The 25,733-nt window shown below is 36.5% G+C and overlaps 1 protein-coding gene across 2 annotated transcripts in view; it reads right to left on the bottom strand.

The window, feature by feature from the left end:
• Window positions 1-25,733, bottom strand: part of LOC148939181 (terminal nucleotidyltransferase 4B-like) — a 585,918-nt gene that overhangs the window by 262,387 nt on the left and 297,798 nt on the right. For both annotated transcript variants that reach the window (XM_089107013.1, XM_089107012.1), the window contains one exon: window positions 11,438-11,576. In XM_089107013.1, coding sequence (XP_088963139.1) covers window positions 11,438-11,576 — 139 coding nt within the window. The remainder of the gene's footprint in view (window positions 1-11,437; window positions 11,577-25,733) is intronic.

Raw genomic sequence — 25,733 nt, 5'->3', positions numbered from 1 at the left:
GTCAGCTGTTTCTCCACTCGAATATTGCAATCACAGGTATTTTATAAGGTAGTAAATTCATGTCAGGTAATCGTGGGATAAGCTTTGGAGATGGCGTTGTTCGAAAAGAAAATTTCCTGACTGAAGGAAGCGTATAATTTAAAATTGCAATGGAAACCATGCAAAAACTCAACCACCTGTACGTGAATTTAAATTTATAATGCTGTTTTAGTTTTGTTACTTGATATCTCTGCTTTATCCAAGGCCGTATTCAGGGGGGATAGGGGGTTTTGAATCCCCCCCCCCAAAAAAAAATGTTTGTCCGACTCGTAAAAACGTAACAAAAATGAATATAAAGAAACTCCTTATGCATTTTTTGACGGTTCTTTTTGTAACCCCCTCCCCCCACCTCTGAAAAAATCTTTTTACCCCCCCCCCCCTTGAAAGAAATCCTGGATAGGGTACTGGCTTTAACTTCTATTCTTGCTCTCGAAGAGCACAGAGGCTTGACATTTTAACTTTCAAAGAGTTTCTTATACATAAACAAGTTTTAGTAGGCTTACGATTTCTCACTTATGGGGTAGCAAATAAGCTTTGTGGGATGCCTTTGTCCCACGAACCCCTGAATACTAGTATATATGGTAACAAACATTGATACAAACAGCCCAAACCTTTGATTTTCAACTTATCCTCTCAGTGATGTATGTGAAGGAGGGAAGCCTGTGAGGGGAAAGCCTGAGGAAGCGAAGGGAGGTTTGGAAAATGCCGGCAAAACCAGCTCTTTGCCAGATTTATCTAGTATTTACACCATATCGGTGTTTTTAACACCAAAAAGTTATATGAGACTTGGTTTAAATTCGCTCTTTACTACGTTGCAACTACTGATGCAACTGATTATCATGGAGAGCAAAAGTAGGATTTTGAAGCTTTTCTGTAAACAGTTGCCTTTGGAGGACCTGGACAAAAAACAATAGCTGGACTTCGATATATTATGAAACTCGTAGTTACATCATCTAGTATTTGTTATGCATTTTACTCATTTATAAAGTACAAAGGCTTTTGCAAATCCAAGTATTAGACAAAATTCCATTACTGGATTCATAGCAGCACAAGCAGCACATAGCAGCACAATTCATTTTCAGCTTTGCTGTTTACCTCTATTATGTTACTTATACCTGAACTCCTCTTGCTGTCGTATACCTGGCCTCCTGACCTCCTCTTTCCCTAAATGTTGCTGTGGCTTGGAAGATTTTTTAAGTAGCCTTATTCTCTTCTTTTTTACGTTGCATATTGAAACACTAGATCCGTCAAGTGTCCGTTATAACGTCAATCCTTTTTTTTTGACATAATAAAGCAAAAAAAAAAGGTTTTTCTACATTAAGTAAGGAGTAACATTAAAACTTAAAATGAACAGAAATTATTCCGTACATGAGGCGGCTATACTTTCCTCAGTACCTCTCCCTTTAGTCTATTAATTAAAAAAAACTTTTTCCACAAAATATGTTTTTCAAAGAAAAGTAAAGAACTCCATTAAACAAAAAATGTTCAAAAATAAAATCAAATTATCTACCAAGCGTGAAACTACCACAAATCAGCATAGATAAATAAATGAAACCCAAAACGAACAGAAATGACAATAAATAACCGAGTCAAACTCAAAACGATCAGAAATTAACACAAGTTGGGCTCAAAACTCCTATGCCTTCCCAAGGCCAGAACAAAATTTGCACTTTCCTGAAGAAAATATAAATGTTTTTACTTTTATAACTTTAATGAACCAAATAGTATTAACATTTTGATTACTAAATATCAGTATATGTATATTAAAATGACAATGTACATTCATTTGTATTCTTTATGCCCCAGGGCATAACTTATAACCCTTGCCCTGAATGCTGTGGGGGAAGTGTCCTTAAAAAACATATAATTTCCTGAACTTTCAACTACAGTGAAGAAAATGGCGATATCAGAATTTTTATTGGATGTGTTTGGGGACATGGTGGCCGTGGAAGGGGTGTAAGTTGCCTTCAAACTACTTTCGACTATTAAAAAGGGAACTAGCCATTTAAACTTCCAACCGTATGAGCCCTTTCTGAAGTTTCTACGAAAACGCTTTCTATAAAAACCTTATATGCCCCTAGGGCATAACGTACCACCCTTGCCCTGAGGGCTGGGTGGGGGGGGTATCCTCAAAGACCTAATTTCCTGAATTTTCAACTACGTTGAACAAAATGGCTATCTCAAAATTTTAATTGGATGTGTTTTGGGAAAAGGTAGGCGTGAGAGGGGGGTTAGTGGCCCTCCAATCACTTTCAACTATTAAAAAGGGCACTAGCCCTTTGAATTTCCAATCCAATGAGCCCTTTTTGAAGTTTCTACAACAAAGCTTTCTACAAAAACCTTGTATGCGCCCAGGGCATAACTTACAACCCTTGCTCTGAGGACTGGGGGGAGTGTCCTCTTCAAAAACATAATTTCTATATGGAAATCAACTACGCTGAACAAAATGGCTGTCTCAAAATTTTAATTGGATGTGTTTGGGGAACTGGTGGGCGTGGATGTGTTTTGGGGAACTTTTTCATCCATGACACCGGTGAATGTCTACTAAGGTGTTTGAAGCAGGTAAAACCTGATATTTAGGTCCGATTCTTATTACCTGGTTGATTTTCACGATTCTTGTCAGCTGTTTCTCCACTCGAATATTGCAATCACAGGTATTTTATAAGGTAGTAAATTCATGTCAGGTAATCGTGGGATAAGCTTTGGAGATGGCGTTGTTCGAAAAGAAAATTTCCTGACTGAAGGAAGCGTATAATTTAAAATTGCAATGGAAACCATGCAAAAACTCAACCACCTGTACGTGAATTTAAATTTATAATGCTGTTTTAGTTTTGTTACTTGATATCTCTGCTTTATCCAAGGCCGTATTCAGGGGGGATAGGGGGTTTTGAATCCCCCCCCCCAAAAAAAAAATGTTTGTCCGACTCGTAAAAACGTAACAAAAATGAATATAAAGAAACTCCTTATGCATTTTTTGACGGTTCTTTTTGTAACCCCCCTCCCCCCACCTCTGAAAAAATCTTTTTACCCCCCCCCCCTTGAAAGAAATCCTGGATAGGGTACTGGCTTTAACTTCTATTCTTGCTCTCGAAGAGCACAGAGGCTTGACATTTTAACTTTCAAAGAGTTTCTTATACATAAACAAGTTTTAGTAGGCTTACGATTTCTCACTTATGGGGTAGCAAATAAGCTTTGTGGGATGCCTTTGTCCCACGAACCCCTGAATACTAGTATATATGGTAACAAACATTGATACAAACAGCCCAAACCTTTGATTTTCAACTTATCCTCTCAGTGATGTATGTGAAGGAGGGAAGCCTGTGAGGGGAAAGCCTGAGGAAGCGAAGGGAGGTTTGGAAAATGCCGGCAAAACCAGCTCTTTGCCAGATTTATCTAGTATTTACACCATATCGGTGTTTTTAACACCAAAAAGTTATATGAGACTGGGTTTAAATTCGCTCTTTACTACGTTGCAACTACTGATGCAACTGATTATCATGGAGAGCAAAAGTAGGATTTTGAAGCTTTTCTGTAAACAGTTGCCTTTGGAGGACCTGGACAAAAAACAATAGCTGGACTTCGATATATTATGAAACTCGTAGTTACATCATCTAGTATTTGTTATGCATTTTACTCATTTATAAAGTACAAAGGCTTTTGCAAATCCAAGTATTAGACAAAATTCCATTACTGGATTCATAGCAGCACAAGCAGCACATAGCAGCACAATTCATTTTCAGCTTTGCTGTTTACCTCTATTATGTTACTTATACCTGAACTCCTCTTGCTGTCGTATACCTGGCCTCCTGACCTCCTCTTTCCCTAAATGTTGCTGTGGCTTGGAAGATTTTTTAAGTAGCCTTATTCTCTTCTTTTTTACGTTGCATATTGAAACACTAGATCCGTCAAGTGTCCGTTATAACGTCAATCCTTTTTTTTTGACATAATAAAGCAAAAAAAAAAGGTTTTTCTACATTAAGTAAGGAGTAACATTAAAACTTAAAATGAACAGAAATTATTCCGTACATGAGGCGGCTATACTTTCCTCAGTACCTCTCCCTTTAGTCTATTAATTAAAAAAAACTTTTTCCACAAAATATGTTTTTCAAAGAAAAGTAAAGAACTCCATTAAACAAAAAATGTTCAAAAATAAAATCAAATTATCTACCAAGCGTGAAACTACCACAAATCAGCATAGATAAATAAATGAAACCCAAAACGAACAGAAATTACAATAAATAACCGAGTTAAACTCAAAACGAGCAGAAATTAACATAAGTTGGGCGCAAAACTCCTATGCCTTCCCAAGGCCAGAACATAATTTGCACTTTCCTGAAGAAAATATAAATGTTTTTACTTTTATAACTTTAATAAACCAAATAATATTAACATTTTGATTACTAAATATCAGTATATGTATATTAAACTGACAATGTACATTCATTTGCATTCTTTATGCCCCAGGGCATAACTTATAACCCTTGCCCTGAATGCTGTGGGGGACGTGTCCTTAAAAAACATATAATTTCCTGAACTTTCAACTACAGTGAAGAAAATGGCGATATCAGAATTTTTATTGGATGTGTTTGGGGACATGGTGGCCGTGGAAGGGGTGTTAGTTGCCTTCCAACTACTTTCGACTATTGAAAAGGGATCTAGCCATTTAAATTTGCAATCGAATGAGCCCTTTCTGAAGTTTCTACGACAACACTTTCTATATAAACCTTATATGCCCCCAGGGCATAACTTACAAACGTTGCCCTGAGGGCTGTGTGTGGAGGGGGGGGTATCCTCAAAGACCTAATTTCCTGAATTTTCAACTACGTTGAACAAAATAGATATCACAAAGTTATGATGGGTATATTGGCGGACATGAGTGCTGTAAAAGAAGAGTTAGCGGTCCTCAAATTGAATCCAACAAATATAATACGCCGTATCCTTTTGAACTTCCATTCAAATGTGCCTTTTCTAACGCTTCTACGACAAAGCTTTCTACAAAAACCTTATATGCGCCCAGGTCATAACTTACAACTCTGGCTCTGAGGGCTGGGGGGAGTGTCCTCCTCAAAAAAATAATTTCTATCTGGAAATCAACTACGCTGAACAAAACGGATATCTCAAGATCTTGATTGTATATGTTTGGGGAAATGGTGTGCGTGGAAGGGGTGTTAGCTGCCTTCCAATCCATTTGACCCTTAAAAAGGGCACTAGAACTCTCGATTTCTAAACAAACGAGCCTCCTTTGAAGTTTCTACGACGACTCCTTCCATATGAAGTGCCTCTGGGAAATTAAAATGAATAAAAAAATCAATAATAATAAAACATTGGAGCCGTATGGCCTTTACTATAGGCAACGCTATAGCGTTGCCTCTGATTAAGTACAATTATTAGGTTAATGTACTTTTTCATTTAGGTGTTTTATGATGATCGCTGATCAAAGTTTATGTTATTTGTGCCCTTCATTTATGTTTGGCTTTCATTTATTTGAAAATGATTTCATTTATGTTTGGCGTATATTTGGCTTTAAAATACATTTATCTATTTATTTATCTATCTTATATGATATGATATGATGATAAGATTTATTAACACTGAAAGCCCTACTGGGCCATGGTTAATACACAATACACTTCAAAAATAATAAATGAAAACATCCTTATTATAAACAAAACAAAACAAAAATATGCAGAATAACTGTACCAAACACATTTTCCATGCAGACTCGCTATATTTTACCCCCCCCACCCCAATGTGCAAATCTATAGCCCAAATTTATTTCTAAAGTAACGAAGAAACTTACAAAAATCCGGTGTGTTCTAGAATTTTACACAACGTAAACTTGAATGAGTGGTCCATAATACACAAGTACCGAAATTCCTTCCCCCAACAGAAATTAAAAAAATAAAACAAAAAAAAAATTCTCAAATTTGGAAAGCCTTATTTTCCACGGAGGGTACTTTCCAGGGGGGGTATTTTCCGCGGGGAGGTATTTTCCACGGGGGTATTTTCCGGGGGGGGTATTTTACAGGGGGGATATTTTCCACCGGGTGTATTTTCTGGGGGGGATATTTGACGCGGAGGGGTATTTTCTGGCGGTAGGGGTAATCGCTGGGGGGGGGGATAAACGCCTAGAACCAGTTATGAGAACCCATGGGGTAGATTATGAGTTCATGCTTCAAAACATCAAGTGCTGCCTTAGACCGCTTTTACCAGATTCCTTCATTGCTGAAGATGCAAAGGCAAAACAAAGCATCATTAAGGAAATAAGGTCAATTCAAGATCTACTGAAAAGAGAGCCCAAAATAAAAGCCCTACATACCTACATACCTTGTGAATTGTCAATTAAACAGGGGGTACATCTCATATTAAAGGAGCTAAGAAAGAAGGCAGAGTTATTGAATTTTTTGTATGAACCGCACATAGTTGGAAGCATTCGAAATACGACGAAGGCCGGTCAGTGTTCTCAAAATTTTTACCCCAAGAATCAAATGCTGAAGTGCACAACAATTCCAATACTTCAAGAGGTCGAGAAGGATTCCGAAAAGAAAAGACAAAAGGAAATATTTGAGACCTCTTCACACATTGCATTTGATAAACTGGAAACAGAGGAAGGACAGCGGAAGGACAATTGAGAACGGGTTTTTTCGAAGGTCCTTATTCGACATATATTAACACACTAATTAGAATCTTCAAGTTTAAAATTACCTTCGCTTCGACCTCAGCATATGATCTGACGAGGTCAATGTGAGAATCTTGTTCTAATGAAAATGAATTAAAACAGCTTTCGGCAGCAAAAATAAATTCGGCAAGAAAAAGCCTTTGCCTCTAATTTTTTATATAATGTTTATGGCAAGTAATTCAACATTATTGGCCAAGGAAGTTTCTCTCATTTTAAACAACTTAAGGCTAAATACTTATTTTCTTACTTCTCTTAAGTTTAGAAAGAAATGTGGAATTGAATCAGCGAATCTTGGATTAAAAAATCATCAGACTGAACAGGGAAACATTCAGGCTATTGAGTTGAACAATCAAAATTTGGTAACTGATTATTTTCCGATTCAGAACATGATTCATAAAGGCAGTGGCGGTTCCAGGGGGCGAGGGGCACCCCCCCCCCTCCCCCTAGCGTAGTCTAAAGTAGTGTAATTTACTTAATTAACTCAAGTTTGCGTTAATTAAACTTGCTCCTAACGCAAGTTTTTCGGATCAACCTATTTTGTGCTCCCCTAAAAAATTTTTTTAGGATCAAACTATTTTGCCCCCCCCCCCTAAAAAAAATCCTGGATCCGCCCCTGATTAAAGGGCATGGAAGCCTGAACAATTTTGGATTAAAACATAATCAGACTGAACAGGGATATATTCAGGCCGTGATGTTGAACGATCAGCTAGATTTGGTAAATAATTATCACAGTTTATATAATTAGCAGTATGATCTTTCCCTATTTCACCTATTATAAAAACACGGACCGAGGTGCGATTGCTCCAGAGAATGTATAAACTGGTATAAACATAAGCGCGGCATTAGATCTTTTCACGGATAGACAAAGAATAATAACCGACTGAACAAGTACTGACAAAACCACTTGGTCGGGTCACCAATAAGTGAACAATAAGTGCACGAATAAGTGAGAGGAGCTTTTTCTTCGCACCGAGAATGAAGAGCCAGAAATCATCTGCGGTAAACTTACTGGTATATTATATAAACTGTAATAATTATGTTCCAATCAACAACAAGAACGTAAGTCATGGCCAGGACAATCCGAATAATTCTTCTAAAACTTGGGTGGCGATTCTAATTGTTTGCGTTACTCTTATTGTGTATTATTTTGGTGGTTTTAATCTGGTATAAGAGTAGCTAAATATGATGGTGACTAAATATATACATTGTGGTGGGAAGGTAAAACTTGATTATACACATGATTTGTACCCACAATCTATTTCAATAAATGAAGCTGATTATCCAATTTTGGTAAAAATTGGTAATTTTACCAATAAGAATTGGTAAATCAGTACTGAATAATCAGACTGAATAGGGAGACATTCTGGCTGTGATGGTGAACAACCAACTTGATTCGGTAAATGATTATACTCCGGTTTCGATTAAATATATAACTATTAGCGATGGAGTCCTAAACAATCTTAGTTATCGCGACTTAAGTACTTGGATGAAAGCAAATGTGAAAGTAAAACACTCCTAGTCTTAGAATACACTGATGATTTGAGCGTCCAAGATGAAAATGTTAGACATATGAAATATTCTTTGGATGGTTTGAGTGCTCGGGGAGCAAGTATAGGCTTTAAGGTAATTAAAAGGGGATTTGAAGTAAAGTAAAATTTCTTTGGATGGATGTAAAGGGACGCTTTAAACAGGTTAGGATTGAGGAGAAGCGTGAGTAAATATGGCTTCAGGCGGATTGGTTCTGCAGTGAGTTGTTAGTAGTATTTGTAGTAGTAGTTTTGTGCTACTATTGACAGGTATTTTGGGCGCATATTATAGTAACACAATGAAAAAAATGGGAAGATGTTAATGAAGAAAATGGTAATGAAATTAAAAAGATGCTCAGGCCTGTTTTTAAATTAAAACAGAGGTCAAGAAAAAAATAATATATTACTCTGTATTTTTAGAATATCGTTTATTCTGGTCTTTGATGCAGAGAAAATTTACTGGACACGATAACGGGCTCCTTTTCTGGAAGATAAGAACTGGATGAAAATCCTGCATCCATGTGAACTTGTTCGACCCTGATTTGTTCAACGAAAGTAAGTTTTTTCTTCTATACATCTCCTGCTGAACCTGACGAAGAGTTCAACTCGAAGAGTTCTAGTTCAACCCTGGCTTTAAACCCCAGTAGAACTGGATGAAGGAATCTACTTTTTCGGTGAACGGGTTCTTTCCATGAGGATGAGGGGCAAACATGAGTTCTACTTATTATCGGTTATTGGGAACACATTCAAGAATTACGCTTAGGCTACATCTTAGAAAACCGGTTTCATAGCTTCAATGATGGATGATAAAATGCACTGGACTTGGACAGAATGCACTGGATTTGTATAATTTTGGCTATATTTTTGCGCATTAGGGGGAGGGGAATTAAGTCATGTTTGGTTATGTTTCCATAATTTTGTTTCTAAAGTATTATCTTATAATCATGTTTTGTTATCTTTCATTAGTATTAACCTAACTTGGCCATTTGAGTGTGTTTCCAATAACCGACAAGTACCGTACTCCCATCCTACCAACGTTTCATAAACTATGAAAGCTAGAGCTGTCTGACATTTCGTTGAACTATCGCGCCAGAGATACCAAGGCCAAATTTAACGAGACCTAGAAATAGCTGCTTTAATGAACAGCCAGGTCAAAAGGATGCGCTATTTTACATTTCTCTGAAACAATTGTATTCCTCATCCACGGAGAGAGATTCGGAGGTTACTTTCCACGCTTGGAGAACATCGAACCAAGAGTGCGTTCATTTATTTCACTTAGAATGATCTTAAAATGCAAAGTTACCGGAACACGGGGCAATAAAGCGATGCAAGGACAAGATGGTTAAATAGATATTCGCAACAAACTTTTCTTATCCTTTATATGTTCCTTCAATAAAATGGGAAACAAGTAATAACGAGTGGATTCAGTGTCAAACTTAATCGGTCAAGTGGTGCAATTCACAGAAATTAAGGAGGAGACAAAAATGTATTTCTTTAAATCTAGGGGTTGGTAAATTTGTAATTCTGTTCAATTTTCTTTGAATGAAAATACTAAAAGAAAGCATTAAAAACTATATCCCAATAAAGACATTTCTATAAATCTAGGAGGGGGCAAAAAAAAATTATTGTACAGAAACCAATTCAAAAACAAAGATTTGGAGCTGAAAAGTCATTAAGTAGCCTCGAGGAAAAAAATTAATAAGGAAAAATTAATAATTATTAAAAATCTATATTCTTTTGCTGGCCATGAAATGATTAAATTTGAGTATACGATTTTGATTCTCTTAAAAACCTCAATCAAGCTCAGTTCTCAGTAGACCGTCTTAGTCTCTTTTTAGAATTCCACAAGTGCAAAAGAAAAAAAAAAAAAAAAATCACGAATAGTTTATTTGAACTAGTTTTACAGAATAATGAAGTCAATTTTATCTAAATTTATAATCCATATTAAATTTATATTATACTATTGTTACTTTTATGCGTTAATGGAAGTAGCTGGCTAATTCTATATGTGAGTATTAATTGTGTATATATATATATATATATATATATATATATATATATATATATATATATATATATATATATATATATATATATATATATATATATATATATATATATATATATATATATATATATATATATATATATATTGGTTAAGCTGTCATAGTTTTATATTTATTTTTATATATATTATTTTAGCTTTAGATTCTAGTTGTTTTTCGTTTCTTTCTCTTTTGTTATTTTTACGCTGAAGAGTCCTTGTTGTATACGAGCGAAATATTCTTTTGATTCTCTTTTTCGCTTCTCTTCTTTTCATAATATTGGCCCTAGACCCGTTTGTTGTTTCCAGATTTATATCTCTGTTTTTACTTTAATTTGATTTTTTTAGTTTATTTTTTATAATATAATTTTGCTTACATGCATCATTGAGCGGGAATTCTTTTCTGCTCAATTCACAGAAATTCTTTGAGCGTTGAGTTAGAAATAGATTCTTAGGGTTTTGGGCATCTAAAAAAGCGGAAAATCTAAAAAGGTGAATTTTAGATTTTTATAAGAATTAGAACAGGCTCAAAAATCTAAAAAATAAATTTTTACTAATTATGTTGAGTCATAGATGCCCGCAAGAGGAGGAGGAAGACAAGATATTTCCCCTCTTCCCCTGTAACTGTACAAAAAGTCTTCCCCATGTTTTCCCCATATCTTCCCTATGTACAAAAAGATACAATATTCACTGACATACGGAAGAAACGAGAAGCTTTTCTGGAAAACAAGCCTTCAATATCTTCTTTACCACAGAAAAGTGTTTTAAATCATCTTTCCCTTTCAGTGAGAAACACTTTTGCTGGAGATTGTGGTTGGAAGAGTGGCAAGGGAAGGGAACTTTGGGGTTTGGGTTGGGGTGGTGTAACCTTTTCACCACTCCTCACGAAAGAGTGCAAGTATACGTTACGAGAACGATAGGAGTGTTTTTACTTTATAGTTGACGACCTATATAAACTGATTTTTAGACATAGATATTTGAGGGTTTTTGATTCTTTATGACTGTCATGAAAACAATAACCACAGAAAAATAGAGCTAAGAAAATCTTATAATATAAATTAGGAAGTAAAGAAGAGGAAAGAGGAATTGAGAGTTGGATAATACATATAAAAAATTGAGAAATATATTAACAGTATTAAAACAGCTTACATATTATTGATCTTGAAGCGATACCAGGCCGGTAGTAAAACACTGTCACAGATAAGATCCAAGGGAGTTCTTGCTTGATACAGCAAATTTCGTCTCATATCATCGATCACATAATGATTGCCATCTAAACATGGATCACCTAAGAGACGGACAAAAAATAATGTAATATGACATAATATAATGTAACATAATAATTTAATATAATGTAACCTAATACAATAAAGAATATAATATAATATAAGCTCTGCTTTGCTACTGAATGTATTTATAAACACTGGGTAAAAAATATTTAATAACAGAACCAGAACTTACATTTCAAGAATCCGGGGCAGCCTAGCCACAGGTCAAAGTCCTAGGCAGGCACATACGCAAGGATTGGAGGAGACTGATGGCCAATGACTACCCCTGAAATCTCACATTTTTCTGATGGATTCTGTTTTTCTGATGCTCCTGTTGTCATTCTAACATGCCTATTTTGGTGTCCTTTTGAAATTGTGCGATGCCGAAATGTCATCCCTTCAACACAAATTCCTCCTTTGTCGTGCTTGGTCTAGACTCTAAAGAGATTCTATAACTGGGATGGTCGATATATTAGCTAATCGATTTGAAACCACCATAAACACTAAATTGCTTTAATGTTAATAACCAAAGACAACACTTTAGTGCTGCCTACAGTCAAGAGCCCCTGCCTCCACCGACATCTATTTTTTTGCACTCGAGAGCAGTAGGCACAAAGTGGTAGGTTACCATTCATCCCCTACCCATCCTGCCCATTGTCTAAGAGTGAGGCAGGGTATTTTGTGGAATAAAAACTGGGTAGATTCAAGCCATAAATCGATGTCAAGACCAAACTCGGGCGATCAATCTCTCTGGACACGGGAAGGGCCGACTATGGCCCAAGTAAAGATTCCTTGAGGAGCAGTCAGAAATGGGAGAAAGATGTGGATGAAAAGAGTTAGATAAGCCCTGTCTTAAAATACCATACCCAAGGATGCACCAATAGCCCAACGGCTATTGGTGCTATATCATTTTTTAGAGGAGTAAAGGTGGAGGCAACGGGTTGTTGGGGTCTGAGCCATGACCTAATTGTTTGAGTTCACCCATAATAATCCTAATGCCAATAACGATAATAACTACTTATTTAGACTTAAGAATCCCCACGCCGGTTGGCGTATAACGCGGCAATGATGCCTATCCACGATGACCTTTCCAGCGTCTTCGGTCAAAGTTTATCATTGGTTGTTATTGAGAGCGCTGCATCTTTTTCTAGGCATCGTCCAAGCGTAACCTTCTGTCGTCCTCGCCGTCGAACTCCTTGAGGAGTCCAGTACCAAACATCATGAGGCAGACGATTGCTTCCCATTCTGACTATGTGTCCCCGATATCGCCACCGACTGCTTATGACTTTATCAATAACGAGTGATTGTTTTGTCTTCTCTCTAATGAAAGAGTTGGTAATTTTGTCCGTCCAGTTGATTTCGAGAATCCGTTGAAGACAATTATTTTCAAAACTTTGGATTTTTTTTCTCTAGCTGTATTGTCAGCGCCCAGCTTTCAGAACCATACATTAGCAGAGACAGGACATTACTATTAAAGAGCCTTAGTTTCAGCTTCAAAGAGAAAGTGGCACTTCTCCAAACGTTACTTAACGTATCAACGGCACTTCCTGCGCACGCGATACGTGTGGCAACTTCATGCTTGGGGCTTCCATCGGTGCTCACTAGACTCCCAAGATATCTAAACATGTCTAACTCTTTAATTTACTTTGCTTTAACTGTCAGTGGCTCAGCTGATAGTTTATTCACATTAATGCGAATGATTTTCGCCCTTTTTTCCCCAAGCAAATCCGATAAAAATTTTAATCTCCGTTCAAAGATTAACCAACAAAAACTCCGGGGTGGACCCAACACCCCAGAGCAAAGGGGCAGGCGTTGTAAGTTACGCCCTAGGGGCATATATGGTTTTTATGGAAGGACTGCTCGTATAAACTTCAGAAAGGGTTCATTTGATTGGAAATTGAAAGTTCTAGTTCAATTTTTAAGAGTCAAAAGAGATCGGAGGTCAACTAGTCCCCCGCCCCACGCCCTCTTTTCCCCAAAACCATCCAATAAAATTTGTTGATATAGTCATTTTATTGACTATACTATTGACTAAAAATAGTTTTTTTTTTGAAAACATCAGATAACAAAAACTCCAGGGTCAACACAACGCTCCAGAGCCCAGTGGCAAGTATTTTAAGTTATACCCCGGGAGTATATAAGGTTTTTATGTAAGAGGTGGTCGTATAAAGGTCTGACGTAGCTTATTTGATAGGAAATAGAAAGTTCCAGTTACCTTGTTAAGAGTCAAAAGTGATCGGAGGACATCTACCCCCCCCCCTCCTACACCCTCTTTTCCTTAATTGCATCCAATCAATTTGAGATAACCATTTTCTTTGAAATAGTCCAACGATCAGATAGCGAAGACTTCGGGGTCAACATATCCTCCCCCCAAAAGCGCGGGCGAATTAAGGGTTGCAACTTTTGCCCCGGGGGTATATAAGGTTCTATCCAAAAAGTGGTCGTATAAACTTCGGAGGAGAGTCAAATGATTAGAAATTCAAAGTTCTAGTTACCTTTTTAAAAGTCAAAAGTGATCCTATGGCAACTAGACCCACCCACCCCCAACCAACTCTCTTTTCCCCAAATGTGTCCGATCGAAGTTTTATATAGCCAGTTTGTTCAAAATTGAACAAAAGCCATATAACAAAAATTCCAGGGATAAAACAGCCCCCCCTCCCTCCTCAGAACTCGGGGGTAAGTATTGTAAGTTCTGCCCCCGGAACAAATAAGGTTTTTATGGAAGGGACGCTAGTATAAACTTCGGAGGGGGCTTATTCGTTTGTAAATCGTAATTTCTAGTGCCCTTTTTGAGAGGCAAAAGTGATGGGGGGCAACTAGTATCCCCCCAAGGGCCTTTTTCCCCAAATGCGTCCGATCAAAATTTTGAGATTAAAGTTTCATTTAAAATAGTTTAAAGATAAAATAACAAAAACTCCGGGTTTGACAAAACCTCCCAGAGCCAGTGGGCAAGTGTTGTAAGTTATGCACCGGGGGCATATAAGATTTTTATTTATTGGGCGGTCGTATAAACTTCATAAGTGGCGTATTTGATTGGAAACTGAATCAAAAGTGAACAGAGGGCATCTATACCCCCCCCCCCTCACAGTCACCCTTTTTTCCCAAACGCATTCAATCAAAATTTTGAGATGGCCTTTTTTAAAATAGTCCAACAATCAGATTACAAAACTTGAGGGTCAAAATAAGCCCCCCCCCCCAGAGCCGGGAGGAAGGGTTGTAAATGTTGCCCGGAGGCATATAAAGTTTTTACGGAAGAGGCAAACTTCAGAGGGGACTTCAGAAGTTATAGTTCCCTTTTTAAGATTCAAAAGTAATTTGATGGCAACTAGCCTTCCCCCCCCCCCCCCACCAACCGTATTTTCCCCAAACACGTCCGATCAAATTTTTGTCCGATTATCATTTTGTCCATAATAGACCAAAGATCATATAATAAAAACTCCAGGGTTTACACAGCCCCCCAGAACCCAGGTGCAAGTGCTGTAAACTATCCCCCAGGGGCATATAAGGTAAATGGAAGAATGATCGTATAACTTCGTCGGAGCTCAATCTGTTGGAAATTTAAAGTTTTAGTTCCCTTTTTAAGGGTCAAAAGTGACTGGAGGGCAACTAACCCTCCTGCCTTGTTTACCCCGAATCCATTTGATCGGATTTAGAGATAGCCATTTTGTTAAAATAAGTCAAGAGATCAGATAAGGAAAACTCCATGGTCAACACAACCCCCCAGAGCTCTGGGGCAAGTGTTGTATGTTATGCCCAGGGCTCATATTATGTTTTTATGCGAGGGTTTTGAAAATAGTTCAAAGATAAGAAAAACTATACCCCCATCTCCACTCAAAAAACTTATGAACGATATTTTATTCCAAAACTTAAGCGAGCTGACCCCTGGCCTTCTCCGCTTGGCCAGACCCCCCCCCCCCCCAAAAAAAAAAAAATATTAACGATATTTTATTCCAGAAATTAGGGCAACTCACTCTGCCCCTCCATGGCCCGACCCCCCCCCCCCCGAAAAAAAAACTTATTATTAATATATTATTCCGAAACTTATGGGAGCTGACCCCTGGTCCTCCATGGCCCAATATCCCTCCCTCCCCCACAGAATTATTAACGATAAGTCGTGGTAACTGACCCATAGTCTTCCCTCCATGGCCCGACCCTAAACCCAATTAAAAAATAAATTTCTGAAAAAAGTTTTCTAAAGAAAAGTAAAGGCCATATTAAACTTGAGATCAGAAGAAATAGAAACCTACAATAACACAACTCAAAACGACCAGAAATTACTATTAAAGAATTAATAAAACTTAAAACGAACAGAAATTAAGTAAACAATCATAGGAATAAATTATAAAACAGGCACTACCATAAATGAATAAATAAACCTTAAAACGAGTAAAGTTTAAGTTGAATATGCAAAATAATTTGCTATTGAAGCATAAATGAAACCTGAAACAAACAGAAATCAAATAAACAATTATAGCAAACAATCATACAATAGGTACTAATATAAATGAGTAAATAAGTCTTAAAATGAGTGAACTTAAATTGAATATGAAAATCAAGCTTGAAACGAACAAAAATCTACAAAGAAGAGTTTGGGTTTTGCCTCCTTCTCTCACTGTAAAAGTCTAAAACCTACTGCGTCATTGACGCTTTAATGAAAACGAATTATATTACAAATATTTTCTTTTGTACTTATTTAAAAATTGAAAATAAACATAACAATTACAGTAAAATTGAATTTTGAACTGATGAGCTTTCGGCATCATGTATCATTAACAGCATCATGTATCAAATATTCAGGATGAAAATAAATTACAGTGAAATAAAATCTTAAACTTATCATCAGTTTAACAAAAACAGCATTATATATCAAACATTCAGTTTGATTTTATTTGTATTTTCCAAGACTGTTCAATGAACATATAGTTATCAGTAAAACGCCAATGGCGGAGTAGGTTTTAGTAGGTTTTTCCACAGCATTACCACCCGGTGAGAAAATATCACTAGATTTTAGTGATTTTTTGGTTGATTTAGTGATTTTCTTCAATAATCTATTGATTTATGTGCTAATTTATTGATTTTTGTTTTGTTTAGGCAATATAAAAAAAAATCACTTGAAAAAGTGACAAATCGCTAGTAATGGCAGCCCTGGTTGTCAAAAGCAGCTGAAAGAAAATATTTTCGCACACTTATCTGCTGATTGATAACGGAGAAGAAGCAGCAGGACGTATTTGCAGAAAATTTCATGAATGCAATGATAATACGCATGATCAAGCTAACTATCAGGGTAACTCAATTAAGTTCTTCTCACAGCAGTCTCATTTAACTGCTGAACTATTTTATTCAAAAGGTTTGATCAGTCAATCTATTAATCAAAGGGGTAATCAAAAGAGGACTTGATGCCGAATGAGCTATTCATGTTGATCAATAGACGAAAACAATGGAGAGTGGTTTTATTGTGGACTATTTGAAAGATGTTATTTAAATGACAACAAATGAGACGCAATAGCCAGGGGAGTCAATTCACGAAAATTTCCAAAATTTGGGGGACCCGAAATTTTGTTTTTGTTTTTTTAATTTTTTCAATGAAAATACCAAGGAAAATGTTTCTCCGTGAAAATATCGAAAAAAGTTAAATTTAACAATCGTGGAGGGGGCAATATAGAAATCCAGGGGAAAAATTCCCCCCTCCCCAAACAATTTAAGTGCCTGAAAACAGCCGACCAAAGGTATTTAAAGGTAAACGTATATTGTGACACTAACTCACTAAAAGGGGGAGGATTTTTTTCCACTTTATCGTAATGATTGTGTTCATATAATAGATATTACACACTAGTGTGAATAGTAAAGAACGAACCTTAGGGAATCACGCAGCGGTATTACACAAACCTGGATCATACCCAGAGTATAAACACATACAACAAGTACTGACAAAACCTATCCTCTCCACACAAAAAAGGGACCCTTTGTCCGCGTCTCCTGAGACGATTCCATACCTATGCGAACCTGGCGCCTAAATTTTTCAAATTCCGTAGGTGATTATACTTTTTCCGTAAAAGCTGTATTAAATTTATTTTATTGGCTCGGAGCGATTAAGTAGTACAACATTTCCCCTCTAGAGGCGCTGAGGTACACGGGGTCACTTTTGGAGAGTTTTGTCAGTACTTGTTCAGTATGTGTTTATGCTTTGATCATACCCCAGAGAGGCAACTTTTAAGATGCATGTGATGCACTATCTTGTCAAAAGATCCGTGTGATACATAATCTAGTATATGAAGATAAAGTGTTTGTCAAAAACTGAATTTTATTTTAAATTATTTTTTAATTAAAATTAGCACTAGATATGGCAATTTCCTTTGCTGCACCCTTAAAAATATCTTTATGTTGTTTCAGTATCCCATTAGCGGAAACATACAAATAGGAAGAAGAAGAAGAAAAAAAGGAGACATATCCCTGCGTCCCGTGGGAAACAGGATTTTTCTAATTGCTCAAGATGGGGGACTATAATTCTCCTAGGCAAGATTTCTCGTTATGGTGAAGTGTTGCAAATTTGATTTCGATCCAACACCATTCTGTGTGATCTCAAGCTATTTTTCAAAATTCTGACAAGTTTATTTTCACGACGTTCTTTTATCATTAAGATTAATTGGAATAATAGTTGCCATAACTGATTCAGCTCCAAATGACCATTCTTCCTAAAATGAGTTTTATTTCAAAATATGTTTTTATTTAGAATAGGTTTTATTTCAAAATATGTTTTTATTTAGAATAGGTTTTATTTCAAAACACGGTTTTAATTTTTCGGTTACTGTGGGCTAAAGTTTGTTCTTTACTAGGTTGCCCCTGAATGGAAGAAAGTATTTTCTGAAGTATAGATGGCGACTGTTTTGTTTTTGGCCATTTTTAACGGAGATACTAACGGAGATCCCAATCGGTGAACTGTACGAAGAATGTGGTTTGATCCCGATTTCTCAGGCAATAATAAGAGAAAGGTTGAGATGGCTAGGACACGTTCTGCAGACGAAGGATGAATGATTGCCAAAGATTGTCTTTGTCGGCCATCCGTCTAACAAAAAGCAGGTAATTCCCAAATGGATGGGAGGATGTCGCAAGGAAAGATTAAGGGAAATGGGACCTTCTTGAGAGGTTGTAAAGAGGAAGGCGTTGAATAGATTGGAATGGAGGAGGAGCGCGCGTAGCTGTGTTGGCCTCGGGAGGCTTGGTGCTAGTCAGTTGTTAGTAGTAACAGAAGTAGAAAAAATATAAGGCGGCAATTTTGCCCCCGCCCCTGTCCTTCCCTAGATTGATGCCAATGGATTCAGTTTCCCTATAGAGCTTAAAAGAGAATTTTTATGGGAAATGATGGTTTGGTTAGTACTGGTTATTGCGAAATATTTCCAATTGCTATAAAAGAAAGCTTTGATTCTTACCAAAGACTTAGCTTTTTAAGCTAAGTTTTAAGCCCTGGTCACTATGTGGCCAGGGCTTAAGCAATGTATGCTCTGTATCCACGTTATTATGCTAGAAATGGCATTATCCTATCCTTCGATGTAAGAACAATTTACAAACCCGAATGAAGAAAATATGGTAAGAGCTTTCCAGAGTTTTAGAAAAAAGTCCAAATATTATTTTAATGTCTACGTAGGCTGATAATATTTGCTTTAATCACATGTTATTTCACAAATCCATTTAAGAAACCTCTTGTTTGACACACTTTGCTTTTTATAGTATTAATTTAAAAAACTTTTCTCCGCAAAACAAGTTCTTCTAAGAAAAGTAAAGAGCTCCATTATGTCAAGAATGATCAAAAATAAAGTCAAATAATCTTCCAAGAGTAAAGCTACCACAAATCACTATCAATAAATAAATGAAACTCAAAACAAACAGAAATTACAGTAAATAGCCAAGTCAAACTCAAACGAGCAAAAATTAACACGATTAGGGCTGATAACCCCTATGCCTTCTCAACACCAGAACATAATTTGTGCTTTACTGAAAAAAAAAAAAAATGACCGTGGATTGTCAATAAATAGAGTTTATTTAGTCCTTAAAGTTTTGATAATTTTTTATTTATGAAAATAAGAAAATTGAAAACATTTCATAAGTATTTTGTTTTCAGTAAAGCGCAAATTGTGTTCCGGTCTTGAGAAGGCATGGGGGTTACGAGCCCTACTCGTGTTAATTTTTGCTCGTTTTGAGTTTGACTCAGCTATTTATTGATAGTGATTTGTGGTAGTTTTACGCTTGTATGATTATTTGACTTTATTTTTGCTCATTCTGGGCTTAATGAAGCTCTTTACTTTTTAAAAAAAATTTATTTTGTGGAAAAAGTTTTTTAAATTAATTTCTGTTCGTTTTTGTTGACATAGTCTTTTTCATGGAAATAAAATAATATTTTACATCTTTTCAGTTTTTTATATCTTTTCAGGTTGTTATTTGTATGTTGGAAGAACTTTTTCAACCACTTTGAATCCCAAAGTTTTTCGCTCGGGCAACCTCTGAAATGTTCTCCTACACATTATGTAATTTCTTTCTAACAACCTCTCAACAACCATCCTGAGCTTAAGGATATACTTTTACTATTTATACAACGGGTTTTCCTTAGGCAACCTCTGATATCTATTACTCTTCTCTGTGCGGTTCCTCTTTACCAACCTCTTGAAACCCCTTTAATAAACCTCCTGTTGGACATACTTTGCTTTTTTTGGTACACTTCCTCTGCTTCTACAAAAGTTTTGCAATAAAAGCTCTGATATATGCTCTTCACTAAGTGATTGCTCTTTAGCAAACTCTTTAAAAACTTTCTTATAAAACTATAAGAGAAATGAGTCAAGCAATTTTCTTGACTCTTCTAACTAACTGTTTCATGTTTCACAAGCTCTATTAAAAAGGAGGGAGAGGGTATTCCTGTGAAACGTTCGCTGTTCACAAGGCCGTACCCAGGATCTTTTTGGAGGGGATTTTACTGAAGGAAAAAAAATCGGAGGGGGGGGGGGTACACAAAAAAAACTAAAAAAACGCATACAAAACTTGTTATGTCCATTTTTGTTACGTTATTACGAGTCAGACAAACATTTTTTTTGGGGGGGGGGGTGAAACCCTCCTAACCCACCCACCCCCCCTCTGGATACGGCCTTGGCTGTTCACATACTTATAAATTTGTACTATTCTCGATTAAACAAAGCAAGGCATATAGATTCCGTGAGGAGAAAAGAATTATCCTTGTTATGATAGTATCCCAAATCCGCAATGAATTGGATATGATGAATTAGACATGTTCCACGTGGGGGGTGGCTATCGGTCACTTTGCAGATGGCATGGCTATTGAAAGATGTCAAGTGATATAAATTTTATTGACTGCATTTGAAAATCTCCGCGGTCAGGGCAATTGTTCATCTGTTTTGAAACTTAAGGTGTTATGAGCTGGAAAAGCAGGTGGCGGTACCATATACTAGTAGAGTATGTATTGAATATCTTAGTAAATATGATGATATTAATTTTGTTTTGCGTCAGGGTGGAGTCAAATGGAGTGGAAAGCAGCTGGCTGAAACCTCTGATCAGTAGCCAATCTAACGGCTTTACCTATAGCGTATTGGTAGCTGCAGTTAGTACAAGATTCTTCGAGATTATCCAAAGAAATCCTCTTGAACGGTGACCTTCAAATTTCTTCCTAAATTTTGAGACCCTCTCCACTTTAACTGTGTTTAGCGGTGGAGTTTATCAGGAGTAATTGTCAACATCGACAAAAAATAGATGGCGCTAGCAAATCAAACAGTCCGTGATAACGAACAATGCATAAGGAAATGGCTTGTATTATTACTAACCGAAACTCAAGAAAAAACGTGATAACAATATAAAAATTAATGATTCTAAATATGGCAAATTCGCTAAGTTTGAAATTACCTACAAAAATTGGGTACTCCTGCATTAAACGCACTCTTTTATATACTGCAATGGAAACCAGTTAACCCATTTCCCCCGAAAATGCTACGGCACGTGGCTTGTAAAACATTACGGTTGCACATTTCCATCGCAAAAAGTTTCCGAAACCAAATTTTCACAGGTCATTGGGATATTTTGACAATTTAATGGATAGCTCTAATTGTTAGCGGAGAACCGCTAAAGGCTTTAAAAATTTGCAGAAGAAAAAAACTGAATTCGATTATCTAAGCACTTTAAGTATGACGAAACTAAAGTTAAACAACTATCTATGTTTGATAGAAATAAAAAAAAAATAAATAAAGGTTGTTTCCGCCAATTTGTAATCAAGTAGGTTCTGTTGTCGCGCTGTAAGTAAAGAACAACTTGTGATAACAGTGGCAAAAACTCTTTTGAAAAAAGTACATACACCAACTGAATTGGCTTTTAATAGTCGATCCAAATATTTAAAATTCATTAAGTCTGAAGTCGCCTATTAACTGTTATGAGACTGAGAAATTTGCCTAGCTTTAGAAAAAGGGCAAAACATCCCCCACATGAATAGGGATCTTGATGAAAGTCACATTATTTAATTCAGCCTTATCAAAGAACCCTAGTGCAGTGGTTTTAACGCCCGTCTTAAAAATTAAAAAAATTGAGTTTCTCTGTGAAACATGGTCACGGAGGCGTGTTTATGTGTTTTCTTTTTTCCATAGGTGACCATGTCGAACCAGGGCCCTAGATAATCAAAGGGATTAATTTAAAAGCAAGTGTTTTTGTCGAAGTTAATCGTACTATAGCAAAGTGGCGTTTTCTACTCTTCTGTGCGAAAAACAACAAATTAGGCCCAAAGAGGGTCAAAATACTACTTAGTGGAAAATTTTCATTATATCAATCGAATTAAAATTATTGAAAAGCTATATTTTCAGGTTCCAAGCTTCAGAGGTCAATTTGCTATGCATTGGCACATTCGTTTCAAAGATACATTTGGATGTTTGCTTTTTTGGAAGTCTTTCTAAAACTGACTAAGTAAAAACCTTTTCTACCTTTTTCCGTTTTGCCAAATATTCCTCTACCTATCACCGAGACACTGCCCGCTTTCCGCCTCATGCTGTATATCTTGAGCACTATGTGTACCACACAGTTCCGCCACGCGTGACACAGTGTCATCACGCTTAGCAAAGTTGTGCACCTCTTGGAATACATTCACCCCTCTTAACATATTTTCGCCACACCTAAGACGCGCCACCTGGTGTACGTCATCTCTGATATTTGGTAGCCCCTCACCTACCTCTAGGACCATTTTCAGGAATTTTCTATTCAGGGGGCGGTCAATAATTTTTGCAAAGGTTTGTGTTATGAGCTTTTTACTTACATTTTTTTTACCTATTTATGAGTCAAAGATTTTTTTGGGGGGGGGGGGGGGTTAAACCCGCCCCGCCCCTAGATTCACCCTTGCCTACCACTATGGACACAAAAACACAAGATTGATCAATTAATTTGGAATCACAGTATCAAGACTTCGTGAAAAAAATACTAGGCCACTCATGGTTAAAAATATTGGTTTGGATATTAATGACTTTTATTTACTTATAGGCTACATAGTAGCCTACATATTTCTTGGTAGTTTGTTTTTATTTCTTTAATGCTCTGTCCTTTCTAAATTGTTGTAGAAAGGTTCCCAAATAAATAATGATCAAACAGTTCGTGATAACGAACTGTAAGTAAGGAGCGATCCGGCTCAATGGTAACCGGAATTGTAGAAAACGGAATTTTGATACCAATATATGCATCAAAAGAATCAGATTTAAATGTTGATTGCAAATATAGAATTTTTATCAAGTTTAATCGTACCTATCAAAAGTTATGCGCCTGAGGAAATTTGGCTTATTTTCGAAAAAAGAGGGAGCGACCCCTTAAAATTTATAAAGCCCTGATGAAAATAACATCATCAGATTCTAAAGATCAGAGAACTCTACTGCGGGGGTTTCTAGATCTTATCTACAAAAATATGGAATTTTGTATTTTTTGCCAGAAGAAAGACCACAGATGCATGTTTTTTTGTTTTTTTTTCCCAGGGTGGATTTTATCGACCAATTAGGTATAGAATATCGTGAGAGGATTCATTGTAATGGAAATTAAAAGTTATAGGACTCTATTTATGTGACCAAAAAATGGAGGGCAACTAGGCCCCTCCCACGCTGTTTTTTTCCCAAAGTCATCCGATCAAAATTCTGAGACAGCCATTTGTTCAGAATAGTCGAAAATATGATAACTATGTTTTTTAGGATGACTTAATCCCCCGACGTCCCCGGGGGGAGGGCTGAAAGTTATGAACTTTACCCAATGTTAACATATAATATTGGTTATTGGGAAGTATACGGACATTTTCAGAAGGGATTTTCTCTGGTAGTGGGGGGGGGAGTGGGTCGGGGGTTATGTGGGAGGATCTTACCATGAACGAAGTTTTCATGGGAGAAGGGACATTGCTATGAAGGGGGCGCCAGATTTCCCAGCATTATTTAAATAAAGATCAAAAATTACATATAAAAAAAACAAGTTTTTTAACTGAAAGTAAGGAGCAACATCAAAACTTAAAACGACAGAAAACATTACGTATATGATTGGGTTCATCCCCTAGTCAATACCTCGCTCTTTAAGCCAAAGATTATTTAGTACTTTCATAAGAGCTATTTATTCTAGTTAACGGCATTTGTGATTAAGCGGCCATTTTTTAAGAACTGGAACAAAATTCGAACTTTAGCTTAAAGAGCAAGGTATTGACTAGGGGGCGAACCATCTAATATACTTATTAAAAATATAAGAATATAGAGGTCTCGTTACGTAAGTTAATTCGTAAGTTACGTATATTTATTACTAATAAAAACGTTCGTAAATAAAATTAAACAGGTTTCGAGAAAGCCATTTAACCAAATAAAAGTGAATTTAATATTCAATTTATTTTTAATTATTCATGTACGGTGAGCCAAAATCAAAACCTGCATTAATTCAAAAACGTTCAAAACTTAAATAAAAAAAAACAAGTTTTTTAACTGAAACTAAGGAACGACGTTAAAACTTAAAACGAACAGAAATTATTCCGTATTTGAAAGGGGCTGTCCCCTCCTCAACGCCTCGTTCCTTAGGCTAAAGTTTGACTTTCTCACAACTCTTTTTTTTTAAACAATGAAAAACTTTAGCGTAAAGAGCGAGGCGTTGAGGAGGGGACAGCCCCTTTCATATACGGAATAATTTCTGTTCGTTTTAATTTTTAACGTCGTTTATTACTTTAAGTTAAAAAAAACTTGTTTTTTTTATTTAATAATAGTTGGAAGCGAGGAGCAACTTTTTTAAAACGTAGTAACAGCAGTGGCGGTTCTAGGCCTGGGCAGGGCGGGTAGCTGCCCCCCTAGTTTTACTGACATCTGATATTAAGTTCTTTTTATTTCATATTTTACGCTCCTATGGTATACCTTGCCCCCCCCCCTAGATTATGAGGCCTAAAACCGCAACTGAGCAACAGGCCCCTGTGCGCGAATAAATTCCGACTACCAGATGAAAAAAGCAATAATATCGACCTCACAAAACGGACTCTTTTTTATCGGCTTGTCTCTTGTGTTTAATAGGCCGGAAAACAGGGGTTCAAGACCTTCTCAATACAATTTCATGCTGAATGACAGAAGACCATTGAAAACAAATGTAATAAATCAGTTATTTCTCAGGCCTCTCTAGGCATAACCGGGTGGTCGGCCCAATTAAACCCTTTTTCTTCCCTAGGGGGCGTGTCATTGGCGTTCCAATAAATTCAAATGAAGAAAAGAACTGATTTATTTCCTATGGTACTGAGTCAATAGGAATGGGTATCTGTCAACCAGGCACCCATAGGTATGTTTATTCAGGGTAGTTTCTGAGGTAGCTGGTGGTAATTATTCATTCTGAAATAAAATTGAAATTTTAAAAAATATTTGGATGGAAGGCAATTTCTCAGCCATCCCCTCTACCCCTTTGAATGAAGAACTTGGTATTCATTAATCCTTGCCACTAGAGGCGAAATATAACCCTTTTTTATTTATTTGTTTTTCCTCTGTTCTTCCTATTAAAGGGAAGAAAATACACACCAGTAGTAGATTCAAATCTATTTTTGAAAAACAAAACCATAGCCAGATTATGGCCTGCCTTAAGATTCAGAACAATAAGATATGCATCAAAAATGGAAAAATCACCTAGGATTTGTTATCAGAACAAAGCCAGCATTTCAAAAA

Source organism: Artemia sp. Qi Xiang Cuo, chromosome 21, assembly GCF_049724085.1.
Source record: "Artemia sp. Qi Xiang Cuo chromosome 21, ASM4972408v1, whole genome shotgun sequence".
NCBI lineage: Eukaryota > Metazoa > Arthropoda > Branchiopoda > Anostraca > Artemiidae > Artemia > Artemia sp. Qi Xiang Cuo.
This window is presented reverse-complemented; position numbering and strand designations above follow the sequence as displayed.